This window comes from Aquarana catesbeiana, linkage group LG06 (genome assembly GCF_042186555.1).
Source record: "Aquarana catesbeiana isolate 2022-GZ linkage group LG06, ASM4218655v1, whole genome shotgun sequence".
NCBI lineage: Eukaryota > Metazoa > Chordata > Amphibia > Anura > Ranidae > Aquarana > Aquarana catesbeiana.
In genome coordinates this window covers 260907720-260929786 of record NC_133329.1, presented here as the reverse complement: position 1 = coordinate 260929786, position 22067 = coordinate 260907720, and the positions used below count along the sequence as shown (strand labels likewise).

Here is a 22067-nt window from a genome sequence, read left to right as displayed (position 1 = left end):
GGACCACATAGCTATAAATTAATGAATAGGCACCCGCCCCAGTATTCTCTTATTTTTTCTCACCTGTCGGGACCGCACGGATCAGCACCCCCTTACCGCTTCGCCCCAGCCAGGTTCTAGCCTCTCCTGGGTGGAAGTCCTTCCTGTACAGCCTCTAAACAAGCTAAATGGAAGGAGCCCCACTCTGGTGATCTCAGGGGCACCCTCTTTTCTCACTTTTGTCTGCCTGACCATGATATAAGCCTTAAACAGGCTTGAGGTGTAGCAGCCCATATAAAGCCTTAAATAGGCTTGCTGGAGGAATGGCCTTGGAAGTCCCAGTTTTGGCCTCAGAAAATAAGCCTTAAAACGGGCTTAGTTGTGTGCAGCGGTCTCCCCCCCTCCCCCTTCTTCGCTCTTTCTACCTGCTGGGCTCTGTTGTCCTTCAATCCATCCTCCGTGATCGCTGAGCGTCCTCGGCGTTCTCGCGCATGCGCAGTGCGTCGTCTCAAGGTGCTCCTCTGCCTTTGCCAGATTCTAAGATGGCGCCGAGTGTCTCACGGTGCTACTGCGCATGCGCGAGCGCTCAGCGCTAATGGCGGCTGTTTTAAAAAGCCCCAGTGTCAGTTTTTCATTGCTGCTGCTGGATGACTGACCTGAGACAGTTTTTTCTCTCTGAAAACGCTCTACAAAGGTAGGTGTCTTGTCTTTTTGCCCAGCTGTCTCCTGAAACCTTATTTCTTTATGCATATCTGTTCTGACTCAACTACAAGGCAATAAAAGTTATCTTCAGCTTCATATAGAGCTTACATGACCTGGTGATCTATTTATCCCTTGCATCAATTCAAACAGCTTAACTCAATGGATAACTCACTGTATGGAAAGACAGACGATGAATCCTCTCGAATGTTCCGTTTAATGATGGGTATCCATAGGTAGAAAAACTTTGCAGTTGTAAGCCACATGTAAAGATGTTACAGCAATGAGGTATACTGTGCACAATGAATCAGAGAGAGGAAGGGGAGGAGAATATACAGAACTACGGTGAGAGAAAGAGTTCAGATAGACAGAGGGAACAAATCTTAAAGACATAGAGCATAATAAATCACATAGTGTAACACAACAATATCTCAATCCTACTATCTCTGCAGATTTCCAATCCACTCCTCCACTATGGAGACCGCTGCCCCAGTAGATCACCGCCAGCCTAATAGGTAAGGGGGGGGGAGACAAGGGTAAGTAGTGAAGATTGAAAAAGAGAGCACTACTAATGCTACCTAAATTGGTCAGCCCTATCAGGTCCTCAGGAACGTCTGCTTCAATACAGAGAGAGACCTCGCATAGAAGAAGTCGCTCCAGACACAGACGGAGCCGTTCCTACCACAGGAGAAGCCACTCGAGAGGGAGTCGCAGAAGGAGCCAGTCTAGATCATATTCTAGACACGGTCGATCCCACCATAGAAGATCTCCTTCGCGCAGACCCCGGTCTCCTGCATGCCACTCCCGTCCCTCCGGGAACGCCTGCTGTATCTGTGGTGCGGCGGCTCTCCTGGATAAACTGGCCTATCAAAAATGTCTAGAGGAGGCCACAAAAGAAAGAATCTCGGATACCAGAGAATCTGCTGGAATCTCAGCTCCGCAAGCCTCGATGGCGGATGTGGATTTTTCCACCAGTGCCTCTCCAGCCCGGGCCAGCACATCAAGGGAGCAAGACTCTCTGTCCGATAATGAGGGTCTGGAGGTATCAGCCGGATTCGACTTCTCTCTAATAGAGCCGTTTGTCAAATCGGTCAAAGAGGCGAAAGGATGGGCGGACCCCCAGGAAGTTCAACCAAAACAAAGAAAATATTTCCCTCACCTTAAGAAGGATCCAGAGGTCTTTCCGTTTATAGACGAACTGGATGACCTGATTAAAGAGGAATGACAAAGACCAGAGAAGAAATCTAGTCTGAATAACAGACTTCTTAAGCTATATCCGCTCAAGGAGCCTAAAGTGACCCCCCTGGTGTCTCCTCAGGTGGTAGACACATCTTTGATGCGCCTAGCCAGGCACGTTACACTCCCGTTAGAGGACGCTGTAACATTCAGGGACGTGCTCGATAGGAAGATCGACATGGACCTCAAGAGGGCTTACCTGTCGGCAGGAGGCGCCTGCAGGCCTGCGATAGCACTTACAGCAGTAGGCAGAGCCATCTTCAGCTGGTCTGCAAGCACCGAGAAGCTCGTATTGGAGGGGGCAGACCAAGAAAAAATAGTAAAGGCTTTGCAAGAACTAAGCTTGGCGGGCGAATTTGTGGCAGAGGCTTCGGTTGATACAATCAGGTCTGCATCGAAATCTATGTTGGCTTCGGTAACGGCCAGAAGAGCATTATGGCTGAAACCCTGGACAGCGGACCCAGCCTCCAAGTCTAATTGGTGTCGCATCCCGTTTGACGGATAGAATCTTTTCGGGATGAAACTGGACTCAGCCATCTCTAAGGTGACTGGTGGCAAGTCTGGGCTCATTCCCTCGGATAGAAGGCCCAAACAACAGAGACCTCCTCCCTTTAAGCAAAACCTTCCGGAGAGGTATAGAGACGCGAAAGCGTACAGACCGGGAAAGAGTACAGAAGGGGCTGGAAGAATCCTCAGTCATCTTTTATGAAGTTCCAAAAGCCCAAGACCCCTGCTTCCAGTGACCAGAAGCCCTTTTGAAGGTGCGCCCGTCCAGCTAGCGGTAGTGGGAGCAAGACTCTCCAGATTCAAGCTGGTCTGGGCGGAGACCATAAAGGATACCTGGACTCTGGCCACCATCAGTTTTGGCCACAGGTGGTCCTTCAAAAATTGACCCCCAAGGGATCATTTTTGTCCAACCCATATCCCTCCATCTCGGGAAAGAAGGTTGTCACTACTAAATTATGTTCAGGACCTTCTCCAAAAGCGGGCAATAGTAAGAGTCCCGCCAGCACAAAGAGGCAGGGGATTCTATTCTCCACTATTCCTCGTCAAGAAAAAATTGGGGGATCTTCGTCCAGTTCTAGATTTAAAGAACCTCAACAGATCCATCCGGGTGGAGTCATTCAGGATGGAAAGCTTGCAGTCTATCCTCCAGGCCATAAATCTGGGAGACTGGATGCTTTCCATAGATCTCCAGGACGCCTACCTTCATATTCCATATTCCGGGATTTCGACAGCCCCCAGAACATTCACAAAGTTCCTATTACCAACGATAGCCTCCTTAAGAGAGAAAGGCCTAAGAGTTCACCACTACCTGGACGACATCCTCCTCCTCTCAAACAGCCGGGAGTCACTCGTGCAACATCGCAAGATCCTAGTCTCCACTCTAAAAAGTCTGGGATGGATAATAAATTGGCAATAAAGCAACATCCAGCCTACCCAAAGGATGGTCTTCCTGGGGGCCGAACTGGACACCCGAGCAAATACAGTGGAGCTGCCACGGGAAAAAATGTCTCTACTAATCCAAAAAGTAAAGAATTCTATCCCGGCTCTGGTTTTTACCAGCCAGGGCATGCCTCAGCCTTCTGGGTTCCCTATCAGCAACCATTCCAATGGTCCAGTGGGCGCAATGGAACACCAGACTCCTTCAAGCCTCCTTCTTGTGCCAGTGGGACGGCTGGTCCATGTCCCAACTGATTCACATCTCGGAAGAAGCCAGTCTATCTCTGCAGTGGTGGACACACCCCTACAATCTCAGGAGATGCAAACAGATAGTCATTCCCCATCAGGAAGTAGTGACTTCGGATTCCAGTCTGGAGGGATGGGGGGCACACTACCTACATTATGCGGCTCAGGGCCGCTGGCATTTCAAAACCAATGACTTGGTCTCGAATGTTCTAAAGATAAAGGCAGCCTTCCAGGCCCTTTTGGCATTCAGCACCTTTCTGAGAGGGAAACAAGTTCTCATAAAGATGGACAACCGAGTGGCAGTAGCCTACATCAACAGGCAGGGGGGTACCAGGAGCGTCTCCATGATGCAGGAGGTCGGCCCGGTGATGCCGTGGGCTCAACTGAACCTTTTGGATCTGAGGGCGGCTTATATTCCAGGCGCCCAGAATTTCCTAGCAGATTCACTCAGCAGAACATTCATTTCCAACAACGAGTGGTCTCTGAGCCCCCAAGCATTTGCCCTCATATCCCAGACATGGGGTCGTCCGGACATAGACCTCGCAGCAACGCCAGCGAACATGAAGTGTCAGAGATTTTTGTCAAGGATACCCTTTCCCTCAGCGGAGGGAACGGATTGTCTCCAACACCCCTGGAACTTCCGCCTAGGCTACATTTTTCCACCAACTCCTCTTATAGCCAAGTTTCTTCTGAGGCTCAAGCATTCAGCGGCCCTAGTGCTGGTTGTGATTCCCTTCTGGCCACGGAGGCCTTGGTTCACCACCCTCCTACAGCTGAACACAGCGGATCCACTTCCACTCCCCGTGTCGGCAGATTTATTAACCCAGGGCCAGCTACTCCACCCGAGTCCGGAGAGGTTACACGGCCTGGAGACTGAAAGGTCTAGATTTCTAGACCAAGGATGCTCTCAGAAGGTAGTCGATACCCTGCTCCAGGCGAGAAAGTCTACCACGAATAGTACCTACGGAAGGATTTGGGAAAAGTTAACTTCCTTTGCCCAGGAACAAGGTTGGGACTCTTCTTCCCCATCAGTGGCGCAAGTGCTCGAGTTTTTCCAGTCAGGCCTGGACAAAGGTCTTGGGTCCAGCACCCTAAAAGTACAAGTATCTGCCATCTCTGCTTTGACAGGAGTTAAATGGGCCCTCAATCCACTGGTGGTTCAATTCCAAAGGGCCTGCCTAAAACTAAGGCCTCCTAGGAAGCCTTCATTTCCGACATGGGATCTCTCAACCGTCCTGGAGGTCTTATCCAGGGAACCATTCTTCCCACTTGAAGACATCTCCCTTTGGGACCTGACACTAAAGGTCTCATTTCTAATCGCTATTACATCAGCGAAGAGAGTCTCAGAAATGCAATCTAGTCAAAGAGCCATATCTGATGATCTACCCGGACAGACTAACCCTAAAGCCTTCGGATCGATTTATCCCAAAAGTCTCCTCTTCATTTCACTTTAACCAGGAGATTGACCTCCCGGCCCTCGTCACGGATCAGGGCACTCCTCATCCACTGGATGTCAGGGGTAATGTTTTGCAATACCTCTCAATAACCAAGCCGTTCAGAAAGTCCGAAAACCTTCTAATCATCCCACACGGATTCAGAAAAGGCCAAGCGGCATCTACCCATACCATCGCCTCATGGCTTGTGAAAATTATCAAGAAGGCCTACTCCTTGAGCACCTTGCAGATTCCAGAAGGCTTAAGAGCACCTTCTACCAGGGCAATGGCTACTTCATGGGCAGCTTACTGTAGAGTCTCAACGGAAACCATTTGTAGAGCGGCCACCTGGTCCTCCAGAAACACCTTCATATCCCATTATATAGTGGATGCTGCACGCTTATCAGCAGTAGAATTCGGGAGGGCCGTTATACAGGCCAACTCTTCTGTTTCTTGTCAATAAATTTACCTTGCATTCCCACCCAGTCTGGCGAGTTACTCCCCAACGTGTATGCTGCCATGATGCGACAGGAAAACGGAAAATTGTATACTCACCTTTCCGTAATTTTCCTTTCCTGTCGCATCTTCATGGCAGCATACAATCGCCCACCCTTCTGAGGTGATTTATATATACAGAGAATACTGGAGCGGGTGCCTATTCATTAATTTATAGCTATGTGGTCCTATGAGGTTGTGGAGGCGGAGTCACAACCCAACGTGTATGCTGCCATGAAGATGCGACATGAAAGGAAAATTACGGAAAGGTGAGTATACAATTTTCCGTTTTGCAGCAAGACAAAAGACGTATTGAAGAAGGTGTCCTAGAGGTGAAGTTCTGGCCCCCACGGAGCCATGATCTCAACAGCATAGAGTCTGTCTGGGATATGAAGGGACAGAAGGATTTGAGGCAGCCTACATCCACAGAAGATCTGTGGTTAGATCTCAAAGATGTTTGGAATAACCTACCCATCAGGTTCCTTCAAAAACTGTGTGCAAGTGTACCTAGAACAATTGATGCTGTTTTGAAGGCAAAGGGTGGTCACACCATATATCGATTTGATTTGGATTTCTCTACTGTCCAAAAAAATATAATTAAACACTAGACTAGAGTCTAGTGGTCTCCATATGGGCCAGATGAACCCTTTGCTTACCTTTACTTTATGCTTGGAGTACTAATACTCGGCGCTTGGAGTACTCCCACTGATCCAAGGCATCAAAACCTCTGCCACCAACAGGGGGCACTACTTCTCCCATTGATACCAATGATGGGACACTACTCCTCCCACTGATATCAATGATGGGGCAGTATTCCTCTCACTGATACCACAGATGGGGCAGTATTCCTCCCACTGCTACCAAAGATGGAACACTGTTCCCCCCATGAATACCAATGATGGAGCACTATTCCTCCCACTGATACCATTGATGGGGCTCTATTCTTCCAACTTATGCCAATGATGGGACACTACTTCTCCCACTGATACCAATGATGGTGCAGTGTTCCTCCCACTGATACCAATGATGGAGCAGTATTACCCCCGCTGATACCAAAGATGTTGCACTATTCCTCTCACTGATACCAATGATGGAGCAGTATTCCTGCCACTGATACCAATGATGTTTCACTATTCCTCCACTAATACCAATGATGGGGCACTATTCCTCCTACTAATACAAATGATGGAGCAGTATTCCAGCCACTGATACCAATGGTAGAACAGTATTCCTGCCACTGAAACCAAAGATGTGGCACTATTCTTCCCACTGATACCAATGATGGGGAACTGTTCCCCTTCTTACTGACCACAGGCTGTACAGTATGTATTGTTTTATTCTTACTGACCACCAAGCCTGGGACGTTGTTTACTCCTTCTGGGACATTTTCTACCACCACTGGCCACAATCTGATCCCTTTAAAGTCTGAGGGACGGTAAACTGGCCCTTAAAAATTTTGGAGACATATCCATGTGGTATTCATGAAATATCTAGTGTATAACTTATTTAATACATATAGAGTTTGCCAGTGTAGCCAAACCATGCAATCTACTATTTGTGGCTTTTTATAAAAAAAACATTAGTCATTTTAAAGTTATACCAAGACAGACGGCTTTGCAGAACAATGAAGTCATAAAAATAAGAATAAGCAAAATTTAGTTTACCTGAGATATTTTGGTATGAATGCCTTGTCCCATCTCCGTGCCTCCGTGTGACACTAGCACTGAACCATCACAGTAGATATGAACTAATGCTGCTGCCTACATATATAAGTGAAAAAATGCAATGCCATTAGTGTTTCCAGTTCAAAGAGAAGCTTGAGAGTATAAAAAAAAATAATGAAATCAGAAAATAGGGAGTTGCTCTGTGTTATGAAGAGGGAGTATCGGTATACAAATAATCTTCTTTCTAAAGTGACGGGTGCACCAGTGCAAAGATTCAATCCCCTCACAAGTGTAAATTGGCATGTGTATTTACATACAGTTTACAATTCTCTTGTGTGAAAATTTCAGCTGTAGCTGTTAAATGTTGAAAGCATTTTTTTTCCTTTTTTTTAACAACAAGGGGCAAAGAAAAGTCCCCGTAAACATGTAAAGAAGTTTGAAAATGAGAATACTAAAAAATATGCAATGTTTCATATTGACATATCTATAAAAGAGAGAATAGAATTCTGGACGGTGTGCAGTACTGGGCTTTTAAACATTCAATTTCAGGTCGTAAAAGAAAATAAAAATACATTTGCCTAAAGAAACTCCAGCCCCACCTTTAATGTTGTACAGGCTCTCTCTCCCTATGCTTGCTTGCTTCTAATTTTACTGCACACTGTTGGCTTCTCACAGTGTGCATTAGAAGTTGCAGCTAATCAGGTAGAGGCAATCTAATTTCCTGGCTGGAGGACATCCAACATCATCTTTCCTCCTCAGTAGGGATGGGCCGAACACCCCCGGTTCGGTTCGCACCAGAGCATGCAAACAGGCAAAAAATTTGTTCGAACACGCGAACACCATTAACGTCTATGGGACACGAACATGAAAAATCAAAAGTGCTCATTTTAAAGGCTTGTATGCATGGTATTGTCTTAAAAAGTGTTTGGGGACCCGGGTCCTGCCCCAGGGGACATGTATCAATGCAAAAAAAAAGTTTTAAAAAGGTCAGTTTTTTCGGGAGCAGTGATTTTTCCTTGTCAAAAGAAGTTTATTGAGTATACAATGTTATAAAGATACATAAAGTAAGTTTACAAGGATCTATAAAGTAAGCTCATTGTTTTACAGTAGGGTTTATATAGGTAAATATCATGAAATTTCAAATATTAAACATTGGGTTCACGTAAACCTAAATTAAAGATATATATCATTTCCTTAGTTACTTTTGTAGGTATTTAAATGATTTATACCTACTATACATATTGTTTACAAGTAGAGTGTATATAGGTCAAATAAATTCTGATAATGAGCTTTAATCGTAAGGTGGAGAAAAGGAAAGAGAAAGAAGAAAAAGGGTTGAAAGGTAGAGGTATGGTCCACAAGGTTGTCCCGCTCGTCAGTTTATTATTCTTTTTAGTTCTCTTTGAAGCCTTAGAATGGGTGTCTCTGTAAGTCATTTAATCTGTTACCATGGCAACAGGACAGAGTCATTGAAGTTTGACAGGAACTGTTGTTTTATCCAAGGATGCCAAAGTTTTTCAAATTTTGGAATTTGATTTTGATCGATGGCTACCATCTTAGCATGGGACATTGTATTATTCATTCTGTGAATTGTTTCTGCTAGTACCAATGTAGGAGATTTCCATGCCTTGGCCACTGTTTGTTTTGCAGCCGTTATTAGTTGGATCATAAGTTTGAATTGAGAGAGTGTTAACCATTCCGGTTTTAGATTAAGTAAAGTTAAATATGGATCTGGTTGTATTATTTTTTTAAATATTTTAGATGCAATCACGAAGACTTCCTTCCAGAAGGTTTGGATTACTGGGCACGTCCACCATATGTGTAAATATGTGCCTATTTCTGGGCATCCTCGAAAACAAAGAGCTGAGGTATTAGGTGAATATTTTGCCACTCTAGCGGGTACAAGGTACCAGCGAGTTAGGACTTTATAATTTGTCTCCAGTGCTAAGATGTTGGGTGAAGATGACTTAGATGTGAGCCATATGTTAGACCAGTCCGTGTCTTCTAAAGTTCGTCCCAGGTCCTCCTCCCACCTCTGAACGTAAGAGGGTCTATTAAGATTTGCTACTCCTTATAATTGATTATAAAGTGATGACATTGTACCTTTAGCAAATGGATCTTTTGTACAGATTGATTCAAAAATGGATAATTGGGATAATGGTGTATCCCCCTTTAGGAATGGTGTATAGAAATTTTTGATTTGGAGATATCTAAATATCTCAGAGTTTGGTAGATCATATTTTTCTCTAAGCGATGGGAATGAAAGGAATGATTTAGATGCTATGAAGTCATTTAGTGTCTGAATGCCTGATGTTGTCCAAGCTTTAAAAGAATTTGGGTAGATCCATGCCGGATAAAAGGCCGGATTTCTGATAAAAGAAAGGAGAGGATTGTGTGGAGATTGTAACTGATATTTGGTTTTTAGTTTATCCCAGAGAGATAAGAAGTGTTTAGTTATGGGATTATGAATTTTAAAGCGGTCTTTAGGATCAAGCCATAATAACTTTGATATTAATAGAGGGTCATTTTCTGAAGCCTCTATAAATACCCATAATGGGATTTCCTGTTTTGCATGGTATTTGGACAGACTGGCCAAATGTGCTGCTCTGTAGTAGTTAGTAAAATTAGGGTATCCCAGGCCTCCTTTATTTTTGGGAAGATGTAGTGTGTGTATAGGTATACGTGGTTTAGAAGAGCCCCATATAAACGAAGTTGCTCTTTTTTGTACTATTCTCAAAAAATAGGAAGGAATTGGAATAGGGAGGATTCTGAATAGATAAAGCAATTTGGGTAGAATAGTCATTTTGATTGCATTAATCTTCCCTATCCAGGATAAAGGAAGTTGCGACCATTGTTTTATTAGATTTGTGATCTGTCTTAATACAGGAGGATAATTGGTTGAGAATAAATCAGAATGAGATGCTGTTAAATGAATTCCAAGATATGGGATTGATTTTTCTGCCCATGTGAATGGGAGTGCAGCCCTAGCCGGGATCAATTCCATGATTGTGAGTGAAATATTAAGCACTAGGCATTTCTTAGGATTAATCATAAGGCCGGATAGGGCTGCAAATCCATCAAGAGCTGGTATTAAGTTAGGACCAGAGACCTGTGGTGATGATAGAAAAAGTAATATATCGTCTGCAAATATACATAATTTGTGTGTAATACCTCCTACTTCAATGCCAGTTATAGTTTGGTTTGTTCTGATGTATTGGGCCATGGGTTCGAGTATAAGGGCAAATAATAAGGGAGATAATGGGCAACCCTGTCGGGTACCTCTTTCGATATTAAAGGCTTCAGATTTGTATCCAGCATATTTTATATAGGCTTTGGGTTTATTATATAATGCTTTGATCCATGTTAAAAAGTGGGGTCCAAAACCCCATTTTTGTAATGAATATTGCATATATTGCCAGGATACTGTGTCAAATGCCCTCTTAATATCGAGAGATAGAAAACATAAAGGGATTTTCCGTTTTTTAGCAATATGTGCCAATAACACTGCCCTGCGTATATTATCGCCTGCCTGTCTATTTGGCATGAAGCCTACTTGATCTCTATGTATTAATTTTCCTATAATGCTATTGAGGCGTTTTGCTATTATTTTTGCTAATAATTTAATATCGAGGTTTAACAGAGAGATAGGCCAGGAAGTATCATCAGAAAGGGGTTTTGGGATTATACAAACAATTGCCATTAGTGTTTCTTGCCGAAAAGAATGTCCATCTAGAAGTTTGTTAAAAGTTTCAGTGAGAATGGGAGAGAGTATTTCTGAGAATGTTTTATAGTATAAAGCCGAGTAGCCGTCTGGGCCTGGTCTTTTGTTAAGTTTTAGGTCTTTTATGGCGTTAGCAACTTCATCTATAGTTATAGGCTCATCCAAACTGCTTTTTTGATTCTGAGATAACTCAGGTAAGGTTATTTTTGAGAAGAAGGATTCAGCCTCTGTAGGATTAAATTCATTGTTTGTCTTGTATAAAGTTGCGAGATGTGAGTGAAATTTATGGACTATTTTAACTGGATTACAAGTGTAAACATTTTTTGATAATTTCAAACGTATTGGTTTGAAAGATTTGTTAGTTGAATTTAATGCCTGAGCCAAACATGTACCTGGTTTGTTTGTATTCATGTAGAAATTGAGTTTGGAGCGTTTGAGGGATTTATCAACTGACTCAGTGAGAAATAGATCGTATTCCAATCTAGATTTTTCCAGATGAGATTTTGTACTCTGAGATGGATTATCTTGAAATGATATGTAGGCTGCATTAAAATTGAGTTCTAGTTTTTTTGCTAGATTTTTGCATTCCCGTTTAAATAGTGCCATTTGTCTTTGTATTGTACCACGCAAGACAGGCTTATGAGCTTCCCACAGTGTTATTGGGGAGATGTCTGTTGTATTATTAATTGATATGTATTCCTTTAAAGCTTGTTCAATGGCCATCTGATGTAGTGGGTGTTTGAGCATTATCTCCGGTAAGTACCCCGTTGGGTCATGCGCTTTTGGTATGGCTGAGGCTATAGTAGTGTATACTGCATTATGGTCAGACCACGGAATCGGAATTATATCTGATGCAATAATTTCTGGTATCATTCCTATTGTTAGAAAAATATGATCTATTCTGGTGAAGGTTTGATGAGGGTGCGAGAAATAAGTGAATTTCTTTTTCATTGGGTTACTTTCTCTCCATGAATCTACCAGATTGTATTTGGAAAGAAGTTGAGAAAAAGGTAATCTAGAGGTTATTTTGGATGGTGTAAAAGGTGATTTATCTAGAAATGGGAGGAGGACCTGGTTCGAATCCCCACACATTATCACTGTTCCTATTTTGTGTGTATTAATCACTTGTAATATATGTGAGAGGAATGGTGTAGGTTGCTTGTTAGGAGCGTAGTAGGAAATCACCGTGATTGCTGTATCCATTATATAACCCATGAGTATCAGGTATCTACCTTCTGGGTCTTTAATTTCTGATGATAAGGTGAATGGTGTGGATCAGTGAAATGCAATTAGAGTTCCCCTTTGCTTGGTACAGGCAGAAGCTGTGTAAATTTGTTGATAAAAAGGAGAAATATATTTTGGAGTAGAATCTTTGGTGAAGTGTGTTTCTTGGAGGCATACTATGTGAGCCTTCTTGTTATGGAAAGTACGGAAGGCTTTGGTCCTTTTTTGAGGGACATTTATTCCCTGAACATTCAGGGAAAGTATATTCAGTGGTGCCATGGCAACAGATCAAATAGTTTTGACTTACTTTTTGTTATGCAGAGCTGACTGCGCAGATCAACCTGTGTGGACTGAAGAGATGAAAAGATAGAAAAGAAACCAGTGAATTCTGGAGTAAAGAGTAAACAAAAAACATATGAGATTAGATGATACATTGTATAAATTATTTTTTGCAAGTAATCACAATTTACCCGTGAAAGAGAATAAATATCTCTCTCAGGGGAATAAGTGCCTTCGTCATACTCCCACATAATATGGTTGGGAGAATGAGGAGGGCTAATGAGGGTACACGGATCTTCAGCTTACAGGAGAGAAGTGCTATGTCAAAAGACATCAAAATGATGTTTCATTAATTGGAGTGCAGAATATAGTTTTTGTTGAAATTATTTATTCCAGGGTGGTTGTATATGGTTAGTCTTGCCCTAGGCTAAATAATTCAGTTAGAAAGGTACTGTTAATAACTTTGGTATTGATGAAGATAGTTTGAATTATTTTGGGATTTTAATCCTTTTAGAGTAAACAATTACATATTTTATTCATATGTAACTGTTTAGATATGTTAACTCATAAAATTGAGGTTGTATTGCTTCAGATTAGAATAAACAAAAACATAATTCTAGGAACTAGTTAGGTAATAATATATTTGTTTTAAGAAAAGAAAGAAAAAGCTTCCATTACTTCTGGATTATTGAACATATTTGTCCTAAAAAGTAATAAATCTATTGTTATTACCTGATAATATATAACTGAACAAGAATTTCCTTATTTCACTTATATATTCTAAGGCTATATGAATCAGAAGTAATAAGAAATATAACTGGAATGTAACATGATCCCACACAGTGTGTGACTATCAGAATGCAGTTACATTCAGTTATAAATACAGGTTTTTTATAGAGAACCATCTCTTAGTATAATAAATGAAGAGATATCAGGAATTAGGATGTCAGTCCATTGAATCTTCTTGGTCCATGGATGATGTGGTATAACGGCCTCTTTTGTGAGAATGATGATTCCCATTTTGTTCTGAAATTTTCTGAGTGCTGCCTGAAGGTGAAGATGATGCCATTCTTCTGCGTGTGGGAGAGTTGCTGCTTGTGGGTTCTGTCAGATTTAATTTTAAAAGGGTTTGTTGTAGTTCATCTGCTGATCTGCTTCTGTAAATTGTACCTTGGTAGTTAAATCTGACTGAAAAGGGGAAGCCCCATTGATACATAATGTTGTGGCGTTGCAGTTCCATTAGTTGGGGTTTCATGGATCGTCTTTTAGTAATAGTAAGTTGGGATAGGTCAGCAAAAATTAGATAATTGTGTCCTTGAAAATTAAGTTCCTTTTTTTCTCTTGCAGCAATTAGTATTTGTTCTTTCGTTCTGTAATAATGAAATTTTGTGATTATATCACGTGGGGGTCCATCTTTCTTTTTGGCTGTGAGGGCTCTGTGTACTCTGTCCAGTTCTAAACGTTCAATAGGGATATCTGGCTTTAGTTCTTGTAATAGAGCAGTAATAGTAGATTGCAGGTCTGTCACAGTTTCAGGTATTCCCCTTATGCGCAAGTTTGAACGTCTGGCTCTATTTTCGTAATCTTCGAGCTTAGTTTGAAGTATTAAATTCTCTTCTTTTAATTGTTCCAATTCTGTTATATTTACTTGGGTTGTAATTTCAATTTCATCCATTTTTATTTCTAAGGCTGCGGTGCGGTTTCCCAGCTCTCTTATTTCTTTGGTTAGGCTTTTTGTTATTTGGTCTGAGGTTTGTTTTAAAGCCTTATGAAGCATCTTTTCAAATTGTAATAATATTACTGGGGATGCTGAGGAGGCTTGTGGAGAAGTTTGTGAGAGGATTTGTTCTGTATCTGACTCAAATGGAGAGTCTTGCTGTGACATTTTCTGTCTGTGAGAGCGCTCTGATGCTGTATCTTGTGAGGTGACTGGAGCTGCTTTAGTTGCAGTGAGTGCCTGTGAGCTCTTTGTGAGGTGATTTTTATTTCTGCCACGGTTTCCTCCCAGTACCTAATTTCCTGACCAAACTTTCACAGTTTGTTCCCTGGGGCAAAAAGGTTCAAATGGATACCTTTTGAGCCTGCAGGCTCCGCTTTGTCCTTCTCTTCTCTCCTCAGCGGTGCGGAGCTCTAACAATGCATGTCTGCTCCACTAGGCTCTGCCCATCTCCCTCGGGAGCAGTGATTTTAATAATGCTTAAAGTGAAACAATAAAAGTGTAATACTCCTTTAAATTTCATACCTGGGGGGTGTCTATAGTATTCCTGTAAAGTGGCGCATGTTTCCCGTGTTTACAACAGTCCGAGAGCAAAATGACATTTCTAAAGGAAAAAAAAGTCATTTAAAAGTACTCACGGCTATAATGAATTGTCGGTCCCGACTCCCGGCAATACACATAAAAGTTCATTGATAAAAACAGCATGGGATTCCCCCACAGGGGAAGCCCGAACCAAAATTAAAAAAAAAAAAAAAAAAAAAAAATGGCGTGGGGTCCCCCCAAAAATCCATACCAGACCCTTATCTGAGCACTCAACCTGGCAGGCCGCAGGAAAAGAGGGGGGGACAAGAGAGCACCCTCCCTCCTGAACCGTACCAGGCCACATGCCCTCAACATTGGGAGGGTGCTTTGGGGTAGCCCACCAAAGCACCCTGTTCCCATGTTGATGGGGAGAAGGGCCTCATCCCCACAACCCTTGCCTGGTGGTTGTGGGGGTCTGCAGACGGAAGGCTTATCGGAATCTGGATACCCCCTTTAACAAGGGGACCCCCAGATCCTGCCCCCCCCTGTGTGAAATGGTAATGGTGTACAAATGTACCCCTACCATTTCACAAAAAATGTGTGAAAATGGTAAAAAAAAAAACACAATACACGCCTTGGGACAAGTCCTTTATTAAAAAAATCAAAAAATAAAACGGTCCACGGAGTCTTCTTCTTCTCGCACTCCGACGGACCGAAAAAGAAAAAAAAAAAAAAAAAAAAAGCTGCACGTCTCCTACGATCTGCCTCCATGGGAGGCACCCGCCGTAATGATCGGCCACTCTCAGGTGACAGATCTTTTATAACAGAGGGCGGGGCCACACTATGATGTCGCCGGGAGACCCGCCCCCTCTGATGCACAGGGACATCACTATGGCTTCCCCGTAGCGTCAGAGGGGCGGGGTCACCCGGTTACGTAACGGAGTGATCCCAACCCCTCTTCCAGATTCCAATAAGCCCCCTGCCCACAGACCCCCACAACCACCGGGCAAGGGTTGTGGGGATGAGGCCCTTCTCCCCATCAGCATGGGGACAAGGTGCTTTGGGGGGCTACTCCAAAACACCCTCCCAATGTTGAGGGCATGTGGCCTGGTACGGTTCAGGAGGAGGGGCGCTCTCTCGTCCCCCAGAAATATTTCTGGCGCCCCCACGTGGGTGTGGTCATCTTACCAACTCCTCCCCTTTACAAATGTTTCTATGGCAACGACTCAAACACAGAGATGTTCCCCTAAGAACTTGTTACCCCAGGATCCTCCCATGATCTTTTAACAATAAAGAAAATACAGGAAGGGCGTACACTAATGAGACCTGGAGGGGAGTCTCTCTGATGCACACAGAGAGGGCTTCTGTTAGAGAATCTGTTAGAAAGAGCCCCCAGACATATTACAGGAGATGGTCAGAGACTGCAGACATAGTACAGGAGATGGTCAGAGACTGCAGACATAGTACAGGAGATGATCAGAGACTGCAGACATAGTACAGGAGATGGTCAGAGACTGCAGACATAGTACAGGAGATGGTCAGAGACTGCAGACATAATACAAGAGATGGTCAGAGACTGCAGACATGATACAAAAGATGGTCAGAGACTGCAGACATGTTACAAGAGATGGTCAGAGACTGCAGACATGATACAAGAGATGGTCAGAGACTGCAGACATGATACAAGAGATGGTCAGACACTGGACATATAATACAGGAGATGGTCAGAGACTGCAGACATACTACGGGAGATGGTCAGAGACTGCAGACATAGTACAGAAGATGGTCAAAGACTGCAGACATACTACAGGAGATAGTCAGAGACTGCAGATATGATACAAGAGATGATCAGAGACTACAGACATGAAACAAGAGATGGCCAGAGACTGCAGACATGATACAAGAGATGGTCAGAGACTACAGACATGATACAAGAGAGGGTCAGAGACTGCAGACATGTTACAAGAGATGGTCAGAGACTGCAGACATGTTACAATAGATGGTCAGAGACTGCAGTTCCTATGGACGTTAGTAAATAATGGCCGATCGACCCTCTCACCTGACCCAGCGATACAGCAACAACGGTTCCTTTGATCAGGAGTCTGCTCACTCCGCTGGGTAGCACCCAGATCTGTATTCTGGCAATGACTCCATTCCTTTCTCCACCAGGGATGGCGCTAGGCTGTGTGGCTTTCCCTCATGAGGCGCAGGTCAGCGGGGTTCTCTCTCTGATGGTGTTCCCTCAGCACTGTCCTCTCCCTCTGGAGTCCTGGGTGCACTTCCCTGAAAGCTTTCCCAGGCTCCTCTCTCTCTCTCTCCCATTCTCTCCCATTCAGCTGAGCTTCTTTGCCCTTTTTTTTTTCTTCCCTGGCCGATATGAAGGCGGGGGAAGAAACATAGTGCGCCGCTCACTAGTACAGCAGTCTTTGAACTGAAATCAGCACAGACTTTTGGTAATTTATCACCCACCCAAAATCTGCCAAAGTCTGAATAGCAATCTCCATGTCGCCCCTCAGGGTCGCTGGGGACTCTGCTCGCAGCAGAAGGTTGTCCAGGTAGCCCAGAACAGCAATTCCCCACTGGCGCAGCAGCGGCAGAACCGGGGCCAACACCTTGGTGAAGACCCGAGGAGCGGAGGCGAGACCAAAGGGTAATGCCGCAAACTGACAATGCTCCTCTCCCACAGCAAAGCTGAGGAACCGCTGGTGTCGTGCACATATCGGAATGTGCAGGTAGGCATCCTTGGTGTCGATGGAGGCAAGAAAGTCTCCCTGATGAAGAGATGCCACCATGGAGCGAATGGACTCCATTCTGAACTTCCGCACCCGCACAAAGTGGTTCAGGGCCTTGAGGTCCAGAATTGGACGTACCGTACCCTCTTTTTTGGGGATCGCAAACAGGTTTGAATAAAAACCCTGAAAACGTTCCGACACCGGAACCGGGACAGTCACCCCTTGAAGCAACAGGCCTTGCACCGCGCCCCGGAGGGCTAACAAGCGGTCCAGAGACAGACGCAGATTGGACGGAAAAATTTGCTTGGGGGACAAGACTGGAACTCAATCTTGTAACCAGACATAATCACTTTGTGGACCCACATGTCGTTTATCAGAGAGGTCCACGGGCCTGGAAACCAGCGAAGAAGCCCCCCCCACCCAGACTGCGGGTGAGGGTGCCCCTTCATGTCGAAGGAGCCTTATCTGGGTGTCTAGAGAACCCCGCTCTCGGTTTGCCCAACCAGGGTCACTTGGAACCTCCCGAGGGGGGCTTGAAAGACTTTGAGCCTTTATCAGTGGACCCTGAGGGATGAAAAAACTTTCTGTGTGCTGAGAAGGAAGGACCACGCTTGCGATGTAGCTCCTTCCCCTTTTTTGACTGTGGAATAAAAGTACTCTTCCCCCCTGTGACACTCTTAATGATATCATCCAAAGTGACCCCAAACGATCGCCTTGAAAAGGCAGATCAGCTAGGGCTTTTTTTTGCGTCACGTGACTTTATCAAGGGTAGCCATGTGACGGTCGGGTTCCATACTTATAGCGTCCTGGTTGCCATAGCGACTACGGTGTAAACATCATACTGAATTTGCACTCATATTTTATTACATTAAAAACAACTCTTATTCACAAAAACATATTAAAATTATCAGATTAAAACACTAGTTCAAGATAGAATTAAAATTTCTCTTCAGTACACAATTGCTTCGTTCCGCATATATTTCCATATCCCATAACTCCCTCTAGTGGTCAAACTTGTAATTGCCATTAACTCCATACATAAATGCCGCCTAATTTAGCTAATCAACTTTATGCATACATGATAGAGCTGCTAATGCGTGTTGCTACATATTGTGACTCCTGGTGTATATACACATCAACATTTATAGTCTGGAAGGTAATGAATTAATGAGTGATTGTGTTATAAATCCTAGTTCGTACATACAAACATTTACGCTCTAAATGATACATTAATTAATAGGTGATTGGGGTACAAATAATTAAAATAGGTAAAAATAAAATTCCAACAGTCTCCACCCTTTACCATTTATATATTATCTAAGATTTGCTATGTGATATTAGCAATATACTTTATATTATGAAATGTTGCACTTTTGCGCTGCTAATATATTAATAATGGAGGTTTTATAAAAATATAAAATATTATATCAAAATAATTATATTAAAAATCAGAAATAAAACAATTAAGATCAAACTCAATATTTAGGCCTTTGGGCGTGAAAGTATCTGCCTCATATATCCATCTGGACTCACTCTTGCTCAGTTCTTTAATTTTGTTGCTTCCTCTCCAATGAGGCTTATATTTTTCTATGGCCCAAAATTTGAGTGGGGGTATTTATTTAATCCGAGTTTCCGTTGATTGTACCCCATACCTATATGCATACCTAGCAAGTGGACCTGTCATTTCCTAAAGAACACTGCAAGATTGTTCCTCTGGTCTATATTTGCTACAATTTAAGCAACATGAGTTTATATATGTATTTATTCATCTTAGCACGATATAATTTATTCACTTATTACTTTTATTTATTCAACTATTTATACTTCAGCATGAGATTTATGGCGTACTTAGCGCATCTTTAACCCTATATGTATAATTTTTTAGCAAGTGATATCAGAGCACTTACCGAAGGTGCAGGTCCTACACATAATCTTTTCATTTAGTGCATGTGGATTTCATTTTATTTTAATTTAATTTATTATATTTTAAATAGAGGGTGTATGTGGAAGCACATATGAATAGAGTAGTAACACATATATTTTACAACCACCTTGCACTTTACCACCAACCATACATGCACTTTATATATGCACATCACTACATATTATAATCCATAAGCGCTTTAGTATTTATTTATTTGTATTATATTGCACAATCACTTGAAACCCCACTGAAGCAGCAAATATGGATATTTTTAAATATATGGAAAATCGCACAGTAGATCTTAAAGATGTGTTCACTACTAAACAGGTAGTGGATACGGGAGATTTAGATACCAATTTTCGCAAATTTGGGCATCTGATGGAAAAAAAAGTAAGTTTATGGTGGGACATAGTTACACATGAACAGTATCTAAACGAAAACTTTGTCCCCAGGAGGTTAAGATGGGATATTCCCATAAATGATGGTCTGCTTGATCAGGAGTCTATTGAAGAATGGTACAAGTTCTTTAATGACAAGGGAGCAGAATTGTTAGAATTCATAACAAAAAGGAAAAAAAGAAAACTAGCAACAATTAACCAACAAATTGATGATTGCAAATCAGCATTAGAGACACATAAAGAATCAGCCCCGTTCAGTGTACTAACTAAACAACTGAATAAAGTACTTGATCAGAAGGATTTGGAAATCAAACAGAGAAAAAAAAGAAAGTGTCTAAGAGATACTAATGATTACCATCTGCAACAAACATTCAAATGGCAAATACTTTTGAAACAGGGAAGAGCTGGATCAACGGTATTATCCCCAGAGAGAGAGGTAAGAATTGTATCCCCAAGAAGAGAGCTTAGAGGAAAATCCCAGGATAGAAATGGAAGAATAAGATCACCCATAAGAGAGCAGAGACCAAGATCACCTCAACCAAGAAACAGATCACCAGAGTATATAAGACCTGAAAGAGGAAATACAAATGGGCAAGATAGAATGCAAAGAGAAGAAAACACTGGATCTAGAACTCCAAAACCGTGGTGGAAAAACAAAAATAAAAATACATCACCAAGGCAACCATATTGGAAGAATATGGGCAATAGAAATAATCAGAGGCTATATTATTATCAAACAAATAACCAAACAGGTTACCAAGGAAATAGAACACAAGAGTATTATGGCTATAACCATGATAACAGTGGAAGAGAGTATTCAGAACACCAGAATGCACGGTACCAGCAATATGATAGAGGAGAACATTATGACCATTATCAGCACTATGCCAGGAGAAGTCCAGTACCCACCTATAATAGGTATGAAGCCCTAAGAGAATATAGGGATTATGACCATGAGAGGTCTTTTTTGGACTATCGCAGAAGCGAGAGAACTCCACCCAGGTACGAACATAGAACCAATGCAAGAAGCCCAAACGAAAGAGGGGATGCAGAGGAGGACGCAAATCGCAAAAGAAAAAGAGAGTGATTGGGGAAGGTATTTATAATCTAAGTGGAATAGAATTGACAAGAACCGAATTATTGACACTGGATAGGGGATTGAAATACGCTCCTAAGCGTAATTTGAATACATTTGAAACATATGTAGACATACAGAAGTTCAAAAGAAAATTGAATATACAAAAATATATGTTGAATCAGGTTCCAAATGTGAGGTATGAGACAGAAAATACAACAGGAAGGATTGTGCACAGCCAACTCAGAAACAAATCTTTGTTTAATCCAGTAGTTTCAAACAATGAACACGTAGAAGTTTTCAATCGGATGGTCATACAAGACTTGGAAAACTTGAAAATTAGAAAAATCAGAGATCCTGGCAGCATTAAAAAAGGCATTAAGGAACTAGAAGAGAATAAACAAATCATAATAAGACCAGCAGATAAAGGGGGTGCTATTGTGGTAATGTCCAAAGATTTTTAATATATAAAGAATTGCAAGATCAATTGAATGACATCAATACCTACATTAAATTATATAAGAACCCCACTAGGGAATATAAGAAGGAATTAACTGAGCTGATAACGAAAGGATGTATGAAAAATATCTTAACGAAGAAAGAAGCAAAGTATCTGGTACCTGAGACATGCAGGATCCCAATAATTTACACTGTTCCAAAGTTTCATAAAAACCAAACACCCCCCCCAGGAAGACCTATTATAAATGGGATACAATCTATAAATACAAGAATAGAACAGTATGTAGACAAATTTCTACAACCCCTAGTACCGAAAACAGTGTCATATTTGAAGGACACTAAACATCTTATACAATTATTACACAATATGGAATTGAACCCAGAATGTACGTATATCGTGGCTACAGCTGACGTATCATCATTGTACACCATAATAAATCATGAGGATGCAATTGCAGCCACAAAATGGGCTATGGACAAATATAGCACCCTTATATCTAAACAAAAAAGATTTATATTAAGGTGTCTGGCGTACGGATTACAGCATAACTATTTCTGGCATAAAGATGAGTATTATAGGCAACTAAATGGAGTTGGAATGGGTGCCAAATACGCACCAAGTGTTGCCAATATATTTATGGCCAAGTGGGAAGAGGAAGCCATTTACTCAGATACACCTAAAGACTTAGTCCTATACCGTAGATTTATAGATGACTGCGTAGTAATTTGGAAGGGGAATAGGAGCAGTCTGATTGGATTTTTTGAAAGGCTAAACAATAATCAAAATAATATTAAATTAACCTATGAGATCAGTGACAAAA

At 42.2% G+C, this 22067-nt stretch overlaps 1 protein-coding gene across 1 annotated transcript in view; it reads right to left on the bottom strand.

Annotated features, from left to right (window-relative positions):
- Positions 1-22067, bottom strand: part of LOC141146729 (aldehyde oxidase-like) — a 433392-nt gene that overhangs the window by 82590 nt on the left and 328735 nt on the right. Inside the window, exon 27 of the mRNA XM_073633239.1 lies at positions 7196-7291. Coding sequence (XP_073489340.1) covers positions 7196-7291 — 96 coding nt within the window. The remainder of the gene's footprint in view (positions 1-7195; positions 7292-22067) is intronic.